The sequence below is a fragment of the Vipera berus genome, assembly GCF_964194415.1.
Source record: "Vipera berus genome assembly, chromosome: 4".
Classification (NCBI taxonomy): Eukaryota; Metazoa; Chordata; class Lepidosauria; order Squamata; family Viperidae; genus Vipera; species Vipera berus.
Genome location: NC_138206.1, coordinates 52,452,053 through 52,469,990, shown reverse-complemented (window position 1 = coordinate 52,469,990; position 17,938 = coordinate 52,452,053). Strand labels below are relative to the sequence as shown.

General features: G+C 43.1%; 1 protein-coding gene across 5 annotated transcripts in view; it reads left to right on the top strand.

Annotated features, from left to right (window-relative positions):
- SCAF4 (SR-related CTD associated factor 4) overlaps positions 1–17,938 on the top strand; it is a 65,386-nt gene that overhangs the window by 36,295 nt on the left and 11,153 nt on the right. For 4 of the 5 annotated variants that reach the window (XM_081326320.1, XM_081326319.1, XM_081326318.1 and 1 more), the window contains 7 exons: positions 1,828–1,928; positions 2,448–2,561; positions 3,410–3,566; positions 11,645–11,808; positions 14,237–14,399; positions 14,682–14,777; positions 14,858–15,046. In XM_081326320.1, coding sequence (XP_081182446.1) covers positions 1,828–1,928; positions 2,448–2,561; positions 3,410–3,566; positions 11,645–11,808; positions 14,237–14,399; positions 14,682–14,777; positions 14,858–15,046 — 984 coding nt within the window. The remainder of the gene's footprint in view (positions 1–1,827; positions 1,929–2,447; positions 2,562–3,409; positions 3,567–11,644; positions 11,809–14,236; positions 14,400–14,681; positions 14,778–14,857; positions 15,047–17,938) is intronic. The other variant, XM_081326321.1, reaches the window with a different exon arrangement.

Here is a 17,938-nt window from a genome sequence, read left to right as displayed (position 1 = left end):
CACGTTTGCAGGCTGCCGAAGGCGGTAGCTCTGCAAACGGGCCGTCACCGTCGCGCAACCGGGAACCGGTTCCATCACACATTAAAAAAATGGCAACAGCGCGCGTCCGCGCATACGCAAGAAAAAAATGTTTTGTGCATGCGCAAAACGTTTTTTGCGCGTGCATGGACGCACACACGCGGCTCCCACTTTTTTTTATGTGTGATGGAACCGGTTCCCAGTGGCTCTTTTCCTTTATCAGGTTGCCGACGCCTGGGATAGACAGAATAATTTTGTCCCCATGAATGGCTATATAATTATTCCCAAACCCTTAGAGTACAAGTCTCAATATTTCATATTTATCTGAACCATTAATTTGCTTATAACTTGCTTGAATCAAAACCTTATTTAGCTTTTTGCCCCTTATGTCTAACTCATTACATTTTTGAATGCATTGTTAATTTTTCTTTTGTTTAGAATGAAGGTAAATTCAACAGGTTGCTTTTCAGACTTCTTGTTCTGAAGACATTCAATAGCCTTAAGGTAGCAAATAAGTAATTGCTGAAATTGAAAGTGAGGTTAGTGAACCTAATGTCCTTTAACAGGTTCTGCCAGAGCTGCAAGCATAATGGATGTTCCTTTAGCCCCTGATGCTCAAACCCATGGGAGACTGTTCTCATGAGGAACAGCTGTCCAGAGCTCATGTGGATAGAGATAGTCTTCAATTTACAAGCATTCATTCAGCTCCATTTGAAATTACAATATTGCTGTTGCAGAGGCCCTGCAATCACATGATCAAAATTTGGGCACATGGCAGCTTGCTTGCATTTACAGCCACGAGTGCTTCAGCTCCCTCCGCCTGCCCATCTCTTCTCTTCCCCCCCCCATCTCTGCCTTTTTGGCTGCCCTTCAACCAACCCCAGAATTATGCAGTTTGCCCAGCTGCCTTCTGTCCCAATTCCGTGTGCTAACATTTTACCTTTTGCACCCAGCCACCATGCTCAAAGGAGAAGTGCCTTGCTGTATTTGCTGCCTCCTTTTTTGGGCCCATTTCAGACCTAGGTCCTTCTGCAAACGTTTCCTACACACAGCTAAAACTGTGCTATTTTTGGAACACTTCAGATATTATGGAAGAGGCACAGGTTTTACTGAACAAGACGGAGACTGATGTAAAAGTGAATTTAAAAATAAGGGCCTACAAGGATATGGAAAAAAAAGTGCTACACTAAGCATACAAAGAAACCAGCTGATGTCTTAATAAATAAAATGGATATACTAAAGAGTGACCTGAATAATTTTCCTGTATTGGATTTACAAAAGCTATATGTTAAAGCTTTGAAAATTTTTGTAAAAAGAGTCAATAAAAAAATGAAATCAAAAGACATATGAAGGAACTAAAGATGAAGATTGTTAAAAGTAAAAGGAAGGAATATAAAATTGCTTTGTTTGATCAAGGTTAAATTAGATAGGTTGTTATCTCTGGTAACCTTAATGGACTTTTGCTGATCAGGCAATGAGGCTTTAAGAATTTCTTTAGAGATAAGATGGACATGGGAAGAATAGATCATTTGTTGTATTTTAAGAGAAAAAGTTAAGCAGGATCTACTAAAATTGTTTATACTTATTGTAATGAACAGCGAAGTCATTTCATTTTCCCCCCCTTTGGTATTATTTTTTCTTTCTGATTCTATTTCTACTTTTACTATTTTACTTTATATTTTCATCTATTTAATCATAACTTTTAATAAAATTGCTGTAAAAGTTTTGTGATTGAGATTTAGTAAAGATTTGTATATATTTGAAGTAGTCATTTTAATATTTAAGTCAATTCAAATATATTTCTCTTAGTTTGCAGTACAACTCTTTGGGTAGGACAACTGGACAAACGAACAACACAGCAGGATGTTGGAGGTCTCTTAGAAGAGTTTGGTCTAATTGAATCTATAAATGTGAGTGACAGTCTAAAAAAATAACAGCAATAAAAAGCAAGTTAACATTTCATTTGAAACTTTAGATTTTTCTGTGACATGATTATTACTGGTACATTAATAAAAGCAAAAATAGGAAAAATAACTCAGTTTTATAGCTTCTAGAATTTAATTTCCTTGACTTTTGCCTTTAGTTATAGTTTAATTTAGTCATTTATTATTTGGTGCCTTTGAATCAATCTAGATTCCTGGCAACTACCTGGATAAATTTCTACAATTTTCTTGGCTTGCCATTGCCTGTTTCCTAGGACTTATAGAAAGTGACTGGCCCAAGCTCACCAAGTTGGCTTCATGCCTAAGCAAGGACTAGAACTCAGGGTTATTTGATTTTTAGCCTGATGCCTTAATCACTACAGCAAACCAAACTGGCTCCATTATTAATAATAATACTAGGTACACTTAAAAATCACAATATATTTTAAATAATATATATTATTATTATTCTTGTAAATTAATTTAATGTTTCTTTGCTGAAAATAGATGATACCCCCAAGAGGATGTGCTTATATTGTAATGGTACAGAGACAAGATGCAAACCGTGCTCTGCAGAAACTGAGTCGTGGTAACTTTAAAGTGAATCAGAAATCTATAAAGGTATTATGTTGATATTTTTCCTATCGCAAAAAAGAATATTTTGTTTTATTTTGTTTGTTTATTTTGCTATAAGAACAGCAATAATTCAGTTCTTATAAGTTTATAACATAGAAACCGGATAGCACCAATAAGTACTAAAATAAATTCACTTAATGGGGCTCACTTGTGTTTCTTCATATTTATATTGCTGTAGGATTGAAAAGTAGGAAAAACATACTCTAGTTATCTGTAGTTTAATGTCAGTTGTAGGGCTGATTCAACTGTTTATAGTTTTAGCTTTTCAGATTTATTGTGTGTAACAGAGGTCCTCAACTTTTTGGGTAGCAGGGACTGGTTCCGTGGAGAGAGGTTTTTCCGCGGATTCGAGGGGGCGTGGTTTTGTGTGCTGCCTGCATCTCGCGGATGGGGATTTGCTTGTTTGTGCGGCCCGGTTGCTGGCATGCCACGGCCCAATATTGGTCCACAGACGGGGTTGGGGACCCCTGGTGTATAACACACTTCAAACAATTTAATGAGCACTTGATAATTTTAAATCAATATGTGGCCATTATTCCTATTTCACTTCCCTCTTTAGTTTGAGAATAAGAGCCCAACTTTGTATGTTTTTTACATATTACTATAAATCACTAAAAATTTTTTTTAAAGGAAAATAACCCATGGTTGAGTCAGCTGAACCACTATAAATCAGTAGGGGATATGAAATAAACATATGTGGCTTCTACATAGCTTTAATTGTGATTGAGCCAGATCTTTACCTGATATTATGATTATATTGAAATGAATGAATATAATTTATTATCTTAATAGTAAAACTTGTTGTCTGACAAGTTATGTTCTTTTTCTTTCAGATTGCTTGGGCTTTAAATAAAGGAATTAAGCCAGACTATAAACAGTATTGGGATGTAGAATTGGGTGTTACGTACGTACCATGGGGTAAAGTTAAACCTGAAGATTTGGAAAGCTTTTGTGAAGGAGGAATGCTGGACAATGATACGCTTAGTCCTGGTAAGAAAATAAATTTATGTTTAAATAGAAGTTTTAAATTAAAATCTTTGTATACATAAAATATTTTTAATCAATTAAAAACACAGTTTCAGCTTTTCAGGGATTGAATTACATATTACATCCCAAAAGTAGCTTTTAAAGAAAAAATGAAATTTTGAAATAAAACCGCTTAGCATGCATATGAGGCTGGAAAGTAGTTACGTGATTCTAAATATCTGAAATCCTTCAAGAGAAGAAAATACAGTTAGCTATTGTACCCAGGTCTTAAGCTTACACTATAAGGCTTTGGATATATTAGAATAGGTTCAGAAAAGGCACAATAAGGATAATTGGGGATTAGAAGTTAAGTCTTTTGAAAAGACATGGATAGACTGGAAATGTGCAATCTTGAGAAAACTGATGGAGGATAAGGTAGCCCTTTTCAAGTACTTCAGAGAAGAAGTGAGAACCTATTCATGTTATGATGCCAGTAATTGAGTGATAGTTTCAAATTACAAGAAGGAAGCGTCTGACTGAATGTTAAGAAAAAAATATTTCTATTAGAGCAGTGTGGAAGTAGAATGAATTACTAAGGGGGAGAGAGTTTCTTTTCATTAAGTATATTCAGATAGAAAGTTAACCCTGTGCCAGGGATGCTGGAGTCTTATATTAAGCAGAGAATTAGACTTGACAGTTTAAATGAGCCTTTCAACTGTTCGATTCTATTGGGATTGGGATACATAACAATACTGCTTCTCTTGATTATACCGGTAGTTGTCTAAGCTGATGAAAATAAATACAGACCCTGTCAAAACATCCCAGTATTATAATAGGATAGGGGCTCGGTCATAATGAGTTTTGAAAACTCATTTTCAATTAAAATGCTATGAAGCTGAAATATCATTTGTAAAATCTTAATATATTTATTTATATTGAAATATCAAATTTCCAAACTTCCCATCTCACTCACAGAATGATTCTGGACACAATTATAAAGTTTAAACATTAATTAATATGAAAGTTATACAGTCAAATGATTACAACGTTCTGTAAAAAATGCAAAAGGCTTAGTTTAAGATGTGGCCCCTTGATGCTTTTTTTTTAAAAACCAAAGAGAGTTGGTTTGCTCCCAAGAGCGTTTGTTACTTACCTTGAAAGCAACATTAGTTGTCCATTAGGCCAACTAAAGGGGTTGAAAGCAGGAATATTTTAAAAGAATTTCCTTTTAAGATCTCAAATAGCTGGAACAGGTTCTCAGGAAGTCAGGACAGAAAGTGTAAAACTATGTTCTTAAATTGTGCCTGCTAAAATAGTTAGCAGCCAACAAAGTTGTAAGTGAAAGGTAGTTCCAATATTATACCCAATTGGCTATATTTTGCTTCAACTGAAATCATGTACAATCTTTGATGTATCCAAGGCATGGATTTGGCCCCTTTAGAAATAGTTGTACCAGGGATACAGCAGACATAGTTTTGTAAACAAATTCACTATAATTGAATATTTTAAGATATACTTGATGATCAAGAAGAATCCCAAATTACACAGCAATCCCAAATTAAATAGGTACATTTCAGGGTATTTATCTTACTTTTCAAGTGCTATATTATGAATTATGCAAGTTTGGCATACCCTAGACATGATAAAATAATTCTCATTAAATTTTATACATGTTTTAGGACTGTGTCTATTCTGAATGCTGAATACTGACTTCTGGACGAAGTACAAATTCAGACAATAATAAGCAGGATCTAAATAGAATAAATAAAGCTAAACTTTACAATATATCTAGAAAAATAAATAACATTCATTTAAGAGAGCCATATGATTATAAACTAAATTGAAAATACCAAGGATATTTTATATGTGGGTCTTTGTATGCTGAATTCTTCAATACTTACATATAATTTTATTTCATAGTGATGATGTAGAAATGTAATTTTTGTGCCAAATTGACATGCTAATTTGATTTTGATAAATTGCTGACATATATACATACTGTTGCGTTAGCGGGAAACAAATAGGAAAGAAAATCAAAGTGCCTGAATAAAAGAGTACAATACACCTTATTGAAGTGCTCTGATGAAATCCTTATGGCTGTCTAGAGTTTGGATTCAATTTGGAAGACATTTGGATGATCCAGGAATTTGAATACATGCTTGTAACTCATTGAAGTAGCTACATCTCCTTCCAGGAATGTATAGCTTTATAATTACAGTTGCTTAAATGAGTTCTGACTAGTGCTGTGTTCACTTTAAATAATATCTGCAAAAATTCAGAGCTCTAGTTCATATACCGTATATACTTGAATATAAGCCGACTCGAATATAAGCCGAGACCCCTAATTTCACCCCCCAAAAATGGAAAAAGTTGGTGACTCGAGTATAAGCCGAGGCTGGGAAATGCAGCAGCTCACCTTATGCTCCTCTCCAGAGATCTTCCCTCAGCAGCGGCCGGCAAAGTAGCTCGCACGCGAAACAAGCCCGGCAGAGGAGCCGGAGCGGCGAGCAGAGGCGCCCGGCCCAGATCCTGCAAGGCCCGGCCGAGACGCGCCCCCAGCAGCGGAGCTGCTCCGGCTCCTCTGCCGGGCTTGTTTTGCATGTGAGCTACTTTGCCTGATGCTGAGAAGACCCGCTTGGGCACTCGGGTTGGTGTCAGTCTCCGCAGGCCCTTCTCGTTTCCAGGAACGTCAAGCGCGCTTGGCTCTCCACCCCCACGGCAGGGCAGGGCAGGGCAGAGACTTGCTCGCCCTTCTGACGGCCCTGAAGAGAAACGAAGGGCTTGCAAACTCCCCGCGAGAAGCTGGGCGAAGCGCGCGGCTGGGCGAGTGTGTGCCTGCGCGCGTATTTACGAAAGAAACGCTCCGAGAGTTCTTCTTTCTCCGCCCCCTTGGGGGGAACTCTAGCGACTGCTGTAGCCGCGCTTCTCTTCTCGGCTCCAAAAATAGGGATTTCTACTCTCTCTCTCTCTCTCTCTCTCCCCTCCCCACCCCGCATTCTCCTGCCTCTTCGATTGCGACAATAAAAGGGCGAAGGGTGCGCTGGTTTCTTCCTCCTTCCTCTCCCCCTCCCCTCCCCTCCCCGATTGTCAGGTGAGGCAGCTGGAGGTCTGGCCGGGAGATTGTAGCCGTTTTGAAACGCCGCGTCTTGAAACGCCCGATCAGCTGATTTTCGGGTGGAAGAGCCGCGGCTTGAATCTGTTTGCATCTGCCTGAATTAGACCGAAACGGCCTGAATTTGACCAGAGTTGCTTTGTAATGGCTGGAGGAACTGCAGAGGAGGTCTTGCCGGGAGATTGTGGCCGTTTTGAAACGCCGCGGCTTGAAACGCCCGATCAGCTGATTTTCGGGGCGGAAAGAGCCACTGCTTGAATCTGCTTGTATTTGTTTGAACTTAACCAGAAACGGCTCGTAATGGCTGGAGGAACTGCGGAGGGAGTGAATGCTCCAGCCTGGAATATTTGGAAAGGCTGGGGGAACCGGATGAACTGCAGCTTAAGCGACTGTTGCCGGAGGAGCCATGGCTTGAAACGCCCCAGTTTTGGGGCAGCGTTTGCTTGTTCCCTCCCTCCCTCCCTCCCTCCCTCCCTCCCCTCTAAATCCTTCCTTCCTTCCTTCCTTCCTTCCTTCCTCCCTCCCTCCCTCCCCTTTCCCTCCTCTCTAAATCCTTCCTTCCTTCCTTCCTTCCTTCCTTCCTTCCTTCCTTCCTTCCTTCCTTCCTTCCTTCCTTCCCCAGCCCTAATCCGGAAAGTGGAAGGAAAGAAGAGTAAAGGCTGGGCGGAGGAGGAGGGGAAGTTTAAAAAGGGGGCGGCGTTCCCTTTAAAAAGCCGCCCGCCACGCCGCGCTCCCTCGCAGCACTCGCGGCGGCTGGCTTCTTGGCTCCCGGTCTCCCCCAGGCTTCCCGGCTGTGATTGGCGAGCGAGCCTCCCGAGCTCCGGCAGCCGTGACATCAGCAGAAGCGGAGCAAGCAAAAGCGAAGGGGGAAGTCTCCCCTCGTCCCGGGAGACTCTCGCTTCCCCCCACCCCCCACCCCCCACCCTCCCTACATCCCGAGCCTTCCAGATCTTCGCCTGCCTACTCGCGAGCAGGCATGTTTTCCAGCCAATCCGGGCCTGGGAGCAGGGCGCCGGCGGCACGTCCACTTTCCCCGCACTCTCCGTTCAGACGGCGCCCTTTGAGCCTGGAGTGATGCGGACGTCGGAAAAGGGTGCCGGGCGAAAGCAGCGAAGCGGGATCGCCGCGTGCCCCCCACTCCTCCTCCTCCTCCTCCTCTTCTTCTTCTTCCTCCTCCTGGTCGGCTTGACACCCCCATTTCGGCTGCTTCGCAAACTGCTTCCTCCACCCCACCCCACCCCACCTCACCCCTCCCCGCAAAAGATGCCGGGGTCGACAGCGTTTTTTCTACCCGGAACAAGCAAACACGCAGGCAACCCTGCACTATTCAGCTCAGTGAAGTCACGCTTGAAACGGCTTGAAACGCCCGATCAGCTGATTTTCGGGGCGGAAAGCTGCGGTGTTGTTGTGTTTTTTTTCCTCCCCCCGAAAGTGAACGGCAGCTTTCCGTACTAGTGTATTGGAATGTCAAGACACCAGCACAAAGACCAAGGTACAAGGAGCCCTCCTTCAGTCATTATTGAAACATTTGATCAGCCCAACTTCTTCTTCTTATTATTATTATTATTAAATCTGTTTTTTAACCAAGCGTGACTTCACTGAGCTGAATAGTGCAGGGTTGCCTGCGTGTTTGCTTGTTCCGGGTAGAAAAAACGCTGTCGACCCCGGCATCTATTCAGCTCAGTGAAGTCACGCTTGGTTAAAAAACAGATTTAATAATAATAATAAGAAGAAGAAGAAGAAGTTGGGCTGATCAAATGTTTCAATAATGACTGAAGGAGGGCTCCTTGTACCTTGGTCTTTGTGCTGGTGTCTTGACATGCCAATACACTAGTACGGAAAGCTGCCGTTCACTTTCGGGGGGAGGAAAAAAAACACAACAACACCGCACGCTTTCCGCCCCGAAAATCAGCTGATCGGGCGTTTCAAGCCGTTTCAAGCGTGACTTCACTGAGCTGAATAGTGCAGGGTTGCCTGCGTGTTTGCTTGTTCCGGGTAGAAAAAACGCTGTCGACCCCGGCATCTATTCAGCTCAGTGAAGTCACGCTTGGTTAAAAAACAGATTTAATAATAATAATAATAAGAAGAAGAAGTTGGGCTGATCAAATGTTTCAATAATGACTGAAGGAGGGCTCCTTGTACCTTGGTCTTTGTGCTGGTGTCTTGACATGCCAATACACTAGTACGGAAAGCTGCCGTTCACTTTCGGGGGGAGGAAAAAAAACACAACAACACCGCACGCTTTCCGCCCCGAAAATCAGCTGATCGGGCGTTTCAAGCCGTTTCAAGCGTGACTTCACTGAGCTGAATAGTGCAGGGTTGCCTGCGTGTTTGCTTGTTCCGGGTAGAAAAAACGCTGTCGACCCCGGCATCTTTTGCGGGGAGGGGTGAGGTGGGGTGGGGTGGGGTGGAGGAAGCAGTTTGCGAAGCAGCCGAAATGGGGGTGTCAAGCCGACCAGGAGGAGGAAGAAGAAGAAGAGGAGGAGGAGGAGGAGGAGTGGGGGGCACGCGGCGATCCCGCTTCGCTGCTTTCGCCCGGCGCCCTTTTCCGACGTCCGCATCACTCCAGGCTCAAAGGGCGCCGTCTGAACGGAGAGTGCGGGGAAAGTGGACGTGCCACCGGCGCCCTGCTCCCAGGCCCGGATTGGCTGGAAAACATGCCTGCTCGCGAGTAGGCAGGCGAAGATCTGGAAGGCTCGGGATGTAGGGAGGGTGGGGGGTGGGGGGTGGGGGGAAGCGAGAGTCTCCCGGGACGAGGGGAGACTTCCCCCTTCGCTTTTGCTTGCTCCGCTTCTGCTGATGTCACGGCCGCCGGAGCTCGGGAGGCTCGCTCGCCAATCACAGCCGGGAAGCCTGGGGGAGACCGGGAGCCAAGAAGCCAGCCGCCGCGAGTGCTGCGAGGGAGCGCGGCGTGGCGGGCGGCTTTTTAAAGGGAACGCCGCCCCCTTTTTAAACTTCCCCTCCTCCTCCGCCCAGCCTTTACTCTTCTTTCCTTCCACTTTCCGGATTAGGGCTGGGGAAGGAAGGAAGGAAGGAAGGAAGGAAGGAAGGAAGGAAGGAAGGAAGGAAGGAAGGATTTAGAGAGGAGGGAAAGGGGAGGGAGGAAGGAAGGAAGGAAGGAAGGAAGGAAGGAAGGAAGGATGGATTTAGAGGGGAGGGAGGGAGGGAGGGAGGGAGGGAGGGAACAAGCAAACGCTGCCCCAAAACTGGGGCGTTTCAAGCCATGGCTCCTCCGGCAACAGTCGCTTAAGCTGCAGTTCATCCGGTTCCCCCAGCCTTTCCAAATATTCCAGGCTGGAGCATTCACTCCCTCCGCAGTTCCTCCAGCCATTACGAGCCGTTTCTGGTTAAGTTCAAACAAATACAAGCAGATTCAAGCAGTGGCTCTTTCCGCCCCGAAAATCAGCTGATCGGGCGTTTCAAGCCGCGGCGTTTCAAAACGGCCACAATCTCCCGGCAAGACCTCCTCTGCAGTTCCTCCAGCCATTACAAAGCAACTCTGGTCAAATTCAGGCCGTTTCGGTCTAATTCAGGCAGATGCAAACAGATTCAAGCCGCGGCTCTTCCACCCGAAAATCAGCTGATCGGGCGTTTCAAGACACGGCGTTTCAAAACGGCTACAATCTCCCGGCCAGACCTCCAGCTGCCTCACCTGACAATCGGGGAGGGGAGGGGAGGGGGGGAGGAAGGAGGAAGAAACCAGCGCACCCTTCGCCCTTTTATTGTCGCAATCGAAGAGGCAGGAGAATGCGGGGTGGGGAGGGGAGAGAGAGAGAGAGAGAGAGAGTAGAAATCCCTATTTTCGGAGCCGAGAAGAGAAGCGCGGCTACAGCAGTCGCTAGAGTTCCCCCCAAGGGGGCGGAGAAAGAAGAACTCTCGGAGCGTTTCTTTCGTAAATACGCGCGCAGGCACACACTCGCCCAGCCGCGCGCTTCGCCCAGCTTCTTGCGGGGAGTTTGCAAGCCCTTCGTTTCTCTTCAGGGCCGTCAGAAGGGCGAGCAAGTCTCTGCCCTGCCCTGCCCTGCCGTGGGGGTGGAGAGCCAAGCGCGCTTGACGTTCCTGGAAACGAGAAGGGCCTGCGGAGACTGACACCAACCCGAGTGCCCAAGCGGGTCTTCTCAGCATCAGGCAAAGTAGCTCACATGCAAAACAAGCCCGGCAGAGGAGCCGGAGCAGCTCCGCTGCTGGGGGCGCGTCTCGGCCGGGCCTTGCAGGATCTGGGCCGGGCGCCTCTGCTCGCCGCTCCGGCTCCTCTGCCGGGCTTGTTTCGCATGTGATTCCGGGCCAGGTGCTGCTGAGGGCGAGCAGAGGCGCCCGGGCGACCCCAGCAGCGTCAGGCAAAGTAGCTCGGCCGCGCGCAAGTCCTCGGTAAGTTCTTTTTTTTTGTTGACTGGAGTATAAGCCGAAGTGGATTTTTTCAGCCCAAAAAGTGGGCTGAAAAATTCGGCTTATACTCAAGTATATACGGTATTTAAAAAAAATGAAGCTACCTTGACAGCGTATACTCACATATTTAAGAAAGTGTTTTGAGTTTCTGCTTATTTCATCCTTCATCTGTTGCACAGAAAAAAACTTAGATATTGTGAAATCGTCTTAAATGAAAGTGAAATCTGTATTCGTTTCTTCTGTTTATACTTATGGATATTATTTATCTAATTTTATAAAGAATCCTTTTCATGAAAAAATGTGTGGGAAGTTTTCTATGCTGGATTAGTATAAAAATATTTCTTGCCTAGACCATAATTCTGAGTACATAGTGATTAGAAAGCAGTATAAGGGGACTGAGTTGTAGATGCAGTATTTAGAAACGTGCCTTAATCCATTTGTATAAGGAAAAATTAAGACAAGTATGAATTCTGTATACAATGTATTTAGGCAACCTTGTGTGCATAAGGAATTAAACATACTTAAAGCAATCTAAAGATAAGTTTAAATGAATGAATAAATTGAGATAAAATATTTTTACATTCTTTTTAATATTCTTTTATAGAATGGAAAGGAATTCCAAAAAAATCAGAAAACCAGTTAGCCCAGAATGGAGGGGCTGGAAGTGGTGATACTGCACATAGTGAACAAACATCACCTGTAGCTAAAGCTTTGCCAGTCCAAATGCCTGTACCTATACCTTCACCAATAACAGTACCACCCCCACAGGCAAGTTCATCACTTCCCTTTGTTTTTATTTCTCTTCGTGCTTCAGTTGGATACCTGTGTAACTTCATTTATATATATATAAATAAATAAAATTATGTTTGAAATTTTCCTAAGTGCTAAGATTTTCAGCTTAAAGGACAGGCAAAAAACCTGTAATAATCAGGTCACGATAACTTCATTCTGTACAAAACCAGCGTGAGAGTTAAATTAATAGAAAACAAAAGAGATGTTTGAGGCCCACTCACAGTTTGTTAAATTGGACTTATTTGTGAATGAGAACCTGAAAAGTGATATTAAATGTGTCCTTCAATTGAAATTACTTTTATTACACAGCATTTTAAAAAAGGCATACATAAACTGAGGATTTTTTGTCATTAAATTGTGGAGAAGATAATAAGTAATCTTCCTGTTGAATGGAAAGAATATACAGTATTAATTTACAAAGTATAATTTCTGAGGATATTTCATGAAGAAATTGTGGTCAAACTAAGAGTAGATTTCATCAGGATTAAAGGCTTAGAAGTGAGCTAGATTTTGCAAAATGATTACGTGCAGAGCAGGGATGTCAAACTCAATTTCATTGAGAGCCACATCAGCATTATGGTTGCCCTCAAAGGACCAGCTGGCCGTGGCTGGATAGGTGCAGCCGGCCTAGCTCTGCTGACGCCGGCCGGCTGGGTTGTCACAAAACAAGTCTTATGGGCTAATTTGACGTGTTTACTCGGTGCCCCACAAGCTCCTCGCCTCCCCAAACTGCCGGCAGCCAAGTGTGCATGTGTGCACACATACAAACACCACGCATTCCAAATTTGGGGACTTTTATCCACAGAGCAGAGAGGTCCTTCTCCCCAAGCCCAGTCATAATTGGTAGCTTGCCAGCTCAGATGTGGATAAAAGTCTCCAAGCTTGGAATGGTATGTGTGCATGCGCACAGCACACCAAAGTTGGGTATGAGCCCAGGGTGCCCAATAAGCCACGCTCTACCCCGCCCCACCTGCACCGCACTCGAGTACCTCAGGCCCCGCAGTCAGGCCCCCCCTGCCCTGCCACCTGCTTCCCTCGCCTCGGCGGTGGTGGCACTGGCAGCAGCGGGAGCCCTGACCAGCAGGAACCCTGCTGCCCCTCCGCTCTCCTCCAGGAGGGGAAGCTGCTGTTGCAGACCGCAGGGTGAAACAGCCCCCTCAGAGTGGCACCCACGAGCCTCAACCCCCTGCTGCCCTCCCGCACCCACTATGAGCAAACTGGCCAAGGAGAGCGAGCACAGCAGCAGCGGCCTTGAGGAGGAGGTAAGCTCAGCCAGGTGCCGCTCCAAGGTGGCTGCTTTGCCCTGGCAGACTGCAATAGCAGTTTCTCCTCTGGGCTCGCGAGCTTCCCAGGCCGGAGGAGAGCGGAGGGGTAGCAGGGCTCTTGCTGGACAGGGCTGCTGCTGCCAGTGCTGTCACTGCGGGGGTGAGGTGAGAGAGGTAGCGGGGTGGGGGTGGCCTGGCTGCAGGACCCCAAAGTGCGGTGCAGGTAGTGCGGGGCCAAGTGTGGCTTATTGGATGCCCTGGGCTCACATCCAGTTGGCTGTCACCGGCCAATGAGCAGCTGAGGGGCCAATGAACTGCAGCTGCTGCTGGGCACCACCAGGCCCTGCACGCTCGCTGCTTCCTATGTGCCTGGGGTGGGCTGGGGCGGTGTGGGCTGGCCTCTTGCTGTCTCCAGGGTGGCCTTGCGGGCCTGATCTGAACACATCACAGGCCAGATCTGGCCCGCAAGCCTTGAGTTTAATAGGGAAAAGTTTGATACAGAAGAAAAGTGCAAAATGAATTTCTGACAGCCGTTCAAAGGAGTCTTGTAGAATTTCACTGAGATATAGGAGCTTGTAAGCCGCCCTGAGTCTTCGGAGAAGGGCGGGATATAAATGGAATTAAAATAAAATAAATAAAAATAAAAATATAACCTAAACATTCTTAGTAGCTTTTTGTGCTGGACTTTGTAGGTACACTAATTGCACTGCTCCACCTGAAAAACACATTTTTGAAAAACAACATTTCAAACAGCACTTACAAATGTGACAATGTATGAGCTACAATTTTATTTCATTTCATTTTATAAACTGAAATGTACACTGTTAATTAAAGAAATAATAGATGTTATGCCAAAGGAAGAAGCATTGATAAATAAGGAACCTCTGAATATTTGCTTCTGTCACTACTGTTTCTATAACTGTGTCTTAGTTTTAAAAATAACATTTCTCGGTGGTTTAAATTTCTAACTATTAAGCATTTAAATTTCTAACTATTAAGCATTTCTTAGTGAATAGCAGAACTATTAACTTCTAATAAAAATGAACTTTAGCAATTTTCTGTTTCTAGCATCATTTTAAATTCACCTGTAAGAATAAGAAACTGTGCAGTAAAATGGAAATAATTTTATCCAATTGCAGGTGCCACCACATCAACCAGGGCCTCCAATGGTTGGTACTCTTCAGCCTCCTACATTTACTCCTCCATTAGGAATTCCACCTCCTGGATTTGGTCCTGGAGTTCCCCCTCCACCACCACCACCATTTATGCGACCAGGCTTCAATCCAATGCATTTACCACCAGGTATATTAATTGTTCCCAGAAAGTTCATAGGCATGTGAATTATGTGCTAGGTCAGGGGTAGGCAACCTCGGCTCTTTTATGACTCATGGACTTCAACTCCCAGAATTCCTGAGTCAGCATAGCTGATTCAGGAATTCTGGGAGTTGAAGTCCATGAGTCATAAAAGAGCCGAGGTTGCCTACCCCTGTGCTAGGTATTCTTGAAAGTATGGCTTTTTCTTTATAGATCAATTTAATGGATGGTTGTTCTAAAAGCGATTCTTCATTATTTCTTTCTTCACAGGTTTTCTTCCTCCTGGACCACCACCTCCCATTAATCCTTCGGTTTCAGTTCCTCCAGTTTCTGTCCCTCCTTCTGGAGGAGTAAATATCCCAAATTGTAAGTGAGACTTATTTGGTGTTGAAGATAATTCAAATAGAAGTTTATGCTCTTTAAAATGATATTAATGTCATTTTTAGCTACTGTGGCCAGTATAAATGAAGACACTACAAAAGACTCTTCTGTAGGAAACCCTATTCCTACAGTAGTTTCTGGAGCTAGAGGAAATGGTGAAAATGCAGAAGGCTCCAAAGGATATCCAACTGCTCCACCACCTGTAACTTCTGCTAGTATATCAGCTCCTGTATCCCAACCAGTCCCACTTCTTGGTAAGTTCAGCTTTCAGGTGTTGGCAGTGCCACGTTTCTTTTTTAGTATTCATTCCAGACGGATAACTCCTACTAAGCAAAATATAATCTGGGCTGCATAGTTTGTCGCTGGAATGTTAAGCATTTAATTTTTGAATTCTGATTATGAAGAATGAAGAACAACATTCACCCTGATAAGCTTGAATTGATAAATTCATTTTGATAGAAAATGGTAAAGTACCGGTAGTCCTCGGCTTACAACCACAATTGAAGTCAAATTTTCTGTTGTTAAATGAGACATTTGTTAAGTGAGTTTTGCCTCATGACCTTTTTTTCCCCTCAGTTAAGTAAATCATTGCAGTTGATAACCTGATTGTTAAGTGAACCTGGCTTCCCCATTGATTTTGCTTGTCAGAAGGTAGCAAAAGGGGATATGACCTAGGACACAGCAGTGGTCATAAATACGAACCCGTTGCCAAGCATCTGAATTCTGATCACATGAACATGGGGATGCTACAAAGATCATAGCTATGAAAAAAACTGTCATAAGTCACTTTTTCCAGTGCCATTGTAACTTTAAATGGTCATAAAATGAACTATTGTAAGTCAAGGACTGCTTGTATACATTTTAGTAAAATGAACACTTCAAATATTTTGATTTCAACTAAAAAAGCAGATTTGGAATTTGAATGTTAATTTATCAGAGTTTTCCCCTCTGATAATTGAACTTCATCAGTACATTTTCAAATAGAAAAAGATGACAGTAGAGGAAAACTTCCTCTTTGTATTTCTCAAATACACACACTTCCAGACCTCGAATGCTGTCTTTTTAGTCTCTTAACATGAAAATTTTTAATCTATTTATGATACATTAAATATAACTATAGACAGACAGACCTCCTGTCTCTTTGCCTCTGTCTTTTGGGAGCTTAGTTGACATTTTAGAAAATATAGCTCGTGTTTTTCCCCCCTCAATTTAAATCTCATTGTGAGGAGATGTGGAATTTAGCTTTGTGATTCACTGGCTGCATTTATTATTTAGCGGTGACGACTCTCAGACAACAGATATCTTATATTTTTACTCTTTTGTGTGCTGTGAGGCCTTATTTATCACACAATACCTATCAGTTGTGTCAAGATTTGTTTTCAGACCACCGAATTATTACTTCCACAGTTGTTTCAGGAAACTTATACTGGAATTATTCCGGATTCATTATTTTTAACAATTGGCATCCATAGTACATAGTTATTAAAGTTCAGATTGTCCATTAATGCAAAACAAAATATGTTCTGAATAAGTTCTGAATACGTTTCTAGCAGGTCTACACAACAAAAACTTCAGGGCTGCTTCCAGCTCCCGTGCTGCTACCACTTCATTGGGCACAGAACAGTTGATCAGCACATCTGATATTCCTTTGACATATAATCTTTGCTTCCAGTGGATTGCATCCAGTGTTTTCATTCCATTGTTATAGAACATTCAAATGGCTAATACCAGAACCTTTACATCCAATCAATTGTTCATGTTCATTTATTCGTTCACCATGTCATACCTGTGGTTTACAAAGCCATGGTCCAATATAGTTGCTAGTCCTTTTTTTCCTGCTACCTGTGATGTATCAGTTTTGACACCAAGATTGTGCAACAAAAGATTGTGCAACAAAAAATTATCTTTAAAGTCAAGTAAATTAAAGTAAGGAACTAAAATGGCAATAATTTGTAGTATAATAAAAAGATTCACTCTACCTATATGTGTGTATGCAAAATTAGTATACATAAATTAATAAGTTACAAAATCATGAATTATGGAGAATGCTTTCTGATCCTGGCTTATCCCTTTTGATCTGGGCTTGTTATTCTTATTTGTTCATCAGTGTTAGCTTAGAGTACCCCAAATGAGAAGATGTAGCTAAGGGAGGAATCCATGGTAAAAGAATTTGACATTTATAAATTATGAATTACACCAGTGTGGAGACAGTTTTAAGTATTTGTGCATTTGATTACATTTGTTAACATTTATGAGCACAAGACTAATATAGGTAGTCCTCAACTTACAAGTATAGCTGGGGCCAAAATTTCTATTTTTAAGTAAGGTGGTTGATAAGTGAGTTGCATTTGATTTTTTTGATTTTTTTTACTCTGGTTGTTAACTAAATCGTTGCAGTTAAGTGAACCAAAAGGTCATTGAGTTAATCTGGCTTCCCCCATTGACTTTGCAGATCAGAAGCCAGTTGGTAATGTTGTAGGTGGCTATCACATGACCCCGGGATGCCGCAGCTATTGTAAATACAGCCCAGTTGCCAAGCACCCAAATTTTGATCACATGACTGTGGGGATGCTGCTACGGTTGTAAGCATAAGGACTTTTTTCCAGTGCCGTTGCAACTTTGAATGGTTGCTAAAGAAATGGTTGCAAGTCGAGGACTACCTATAATCCACATATATTGTTTGGTCTTATAAAAACTTGAAAAGAAAACCTGTTGTCAGATTAATCTTTGGTACTGCCCTATTTTGTTACTTGCATAGTTGTAGGGGAATGGGGATATTTAATGCGGAGTTGAAGATAAAGTTTAATTTCATATCAAGAGGCTTGTGTTAGAAAGTATAAATACTTTTGCTGCAAGGCTTAAACTTATTTTTTTTCCTGGCAGCTGCAGCTTGAGGATAAACTAATCAACTGCATTTAAAATTGTTAAAACTGTCAGTTTAGGATTAGGAATGGTGCCAGGGTTTTCTTGACCCACCTAGGCCCTAAGTTATTAAATACCAATTTAGTGAAATAGTGGATTCAGGCTGTCTGAAATATATGAATCCAAGGAACTAGGTGATGAGGTGCTAATATAAGGGCTTGCTGCCAATTATCACTAAGGTATTACCTAATCTCAATTTCAGTTTAGTGCTTATTGTTTAAGGA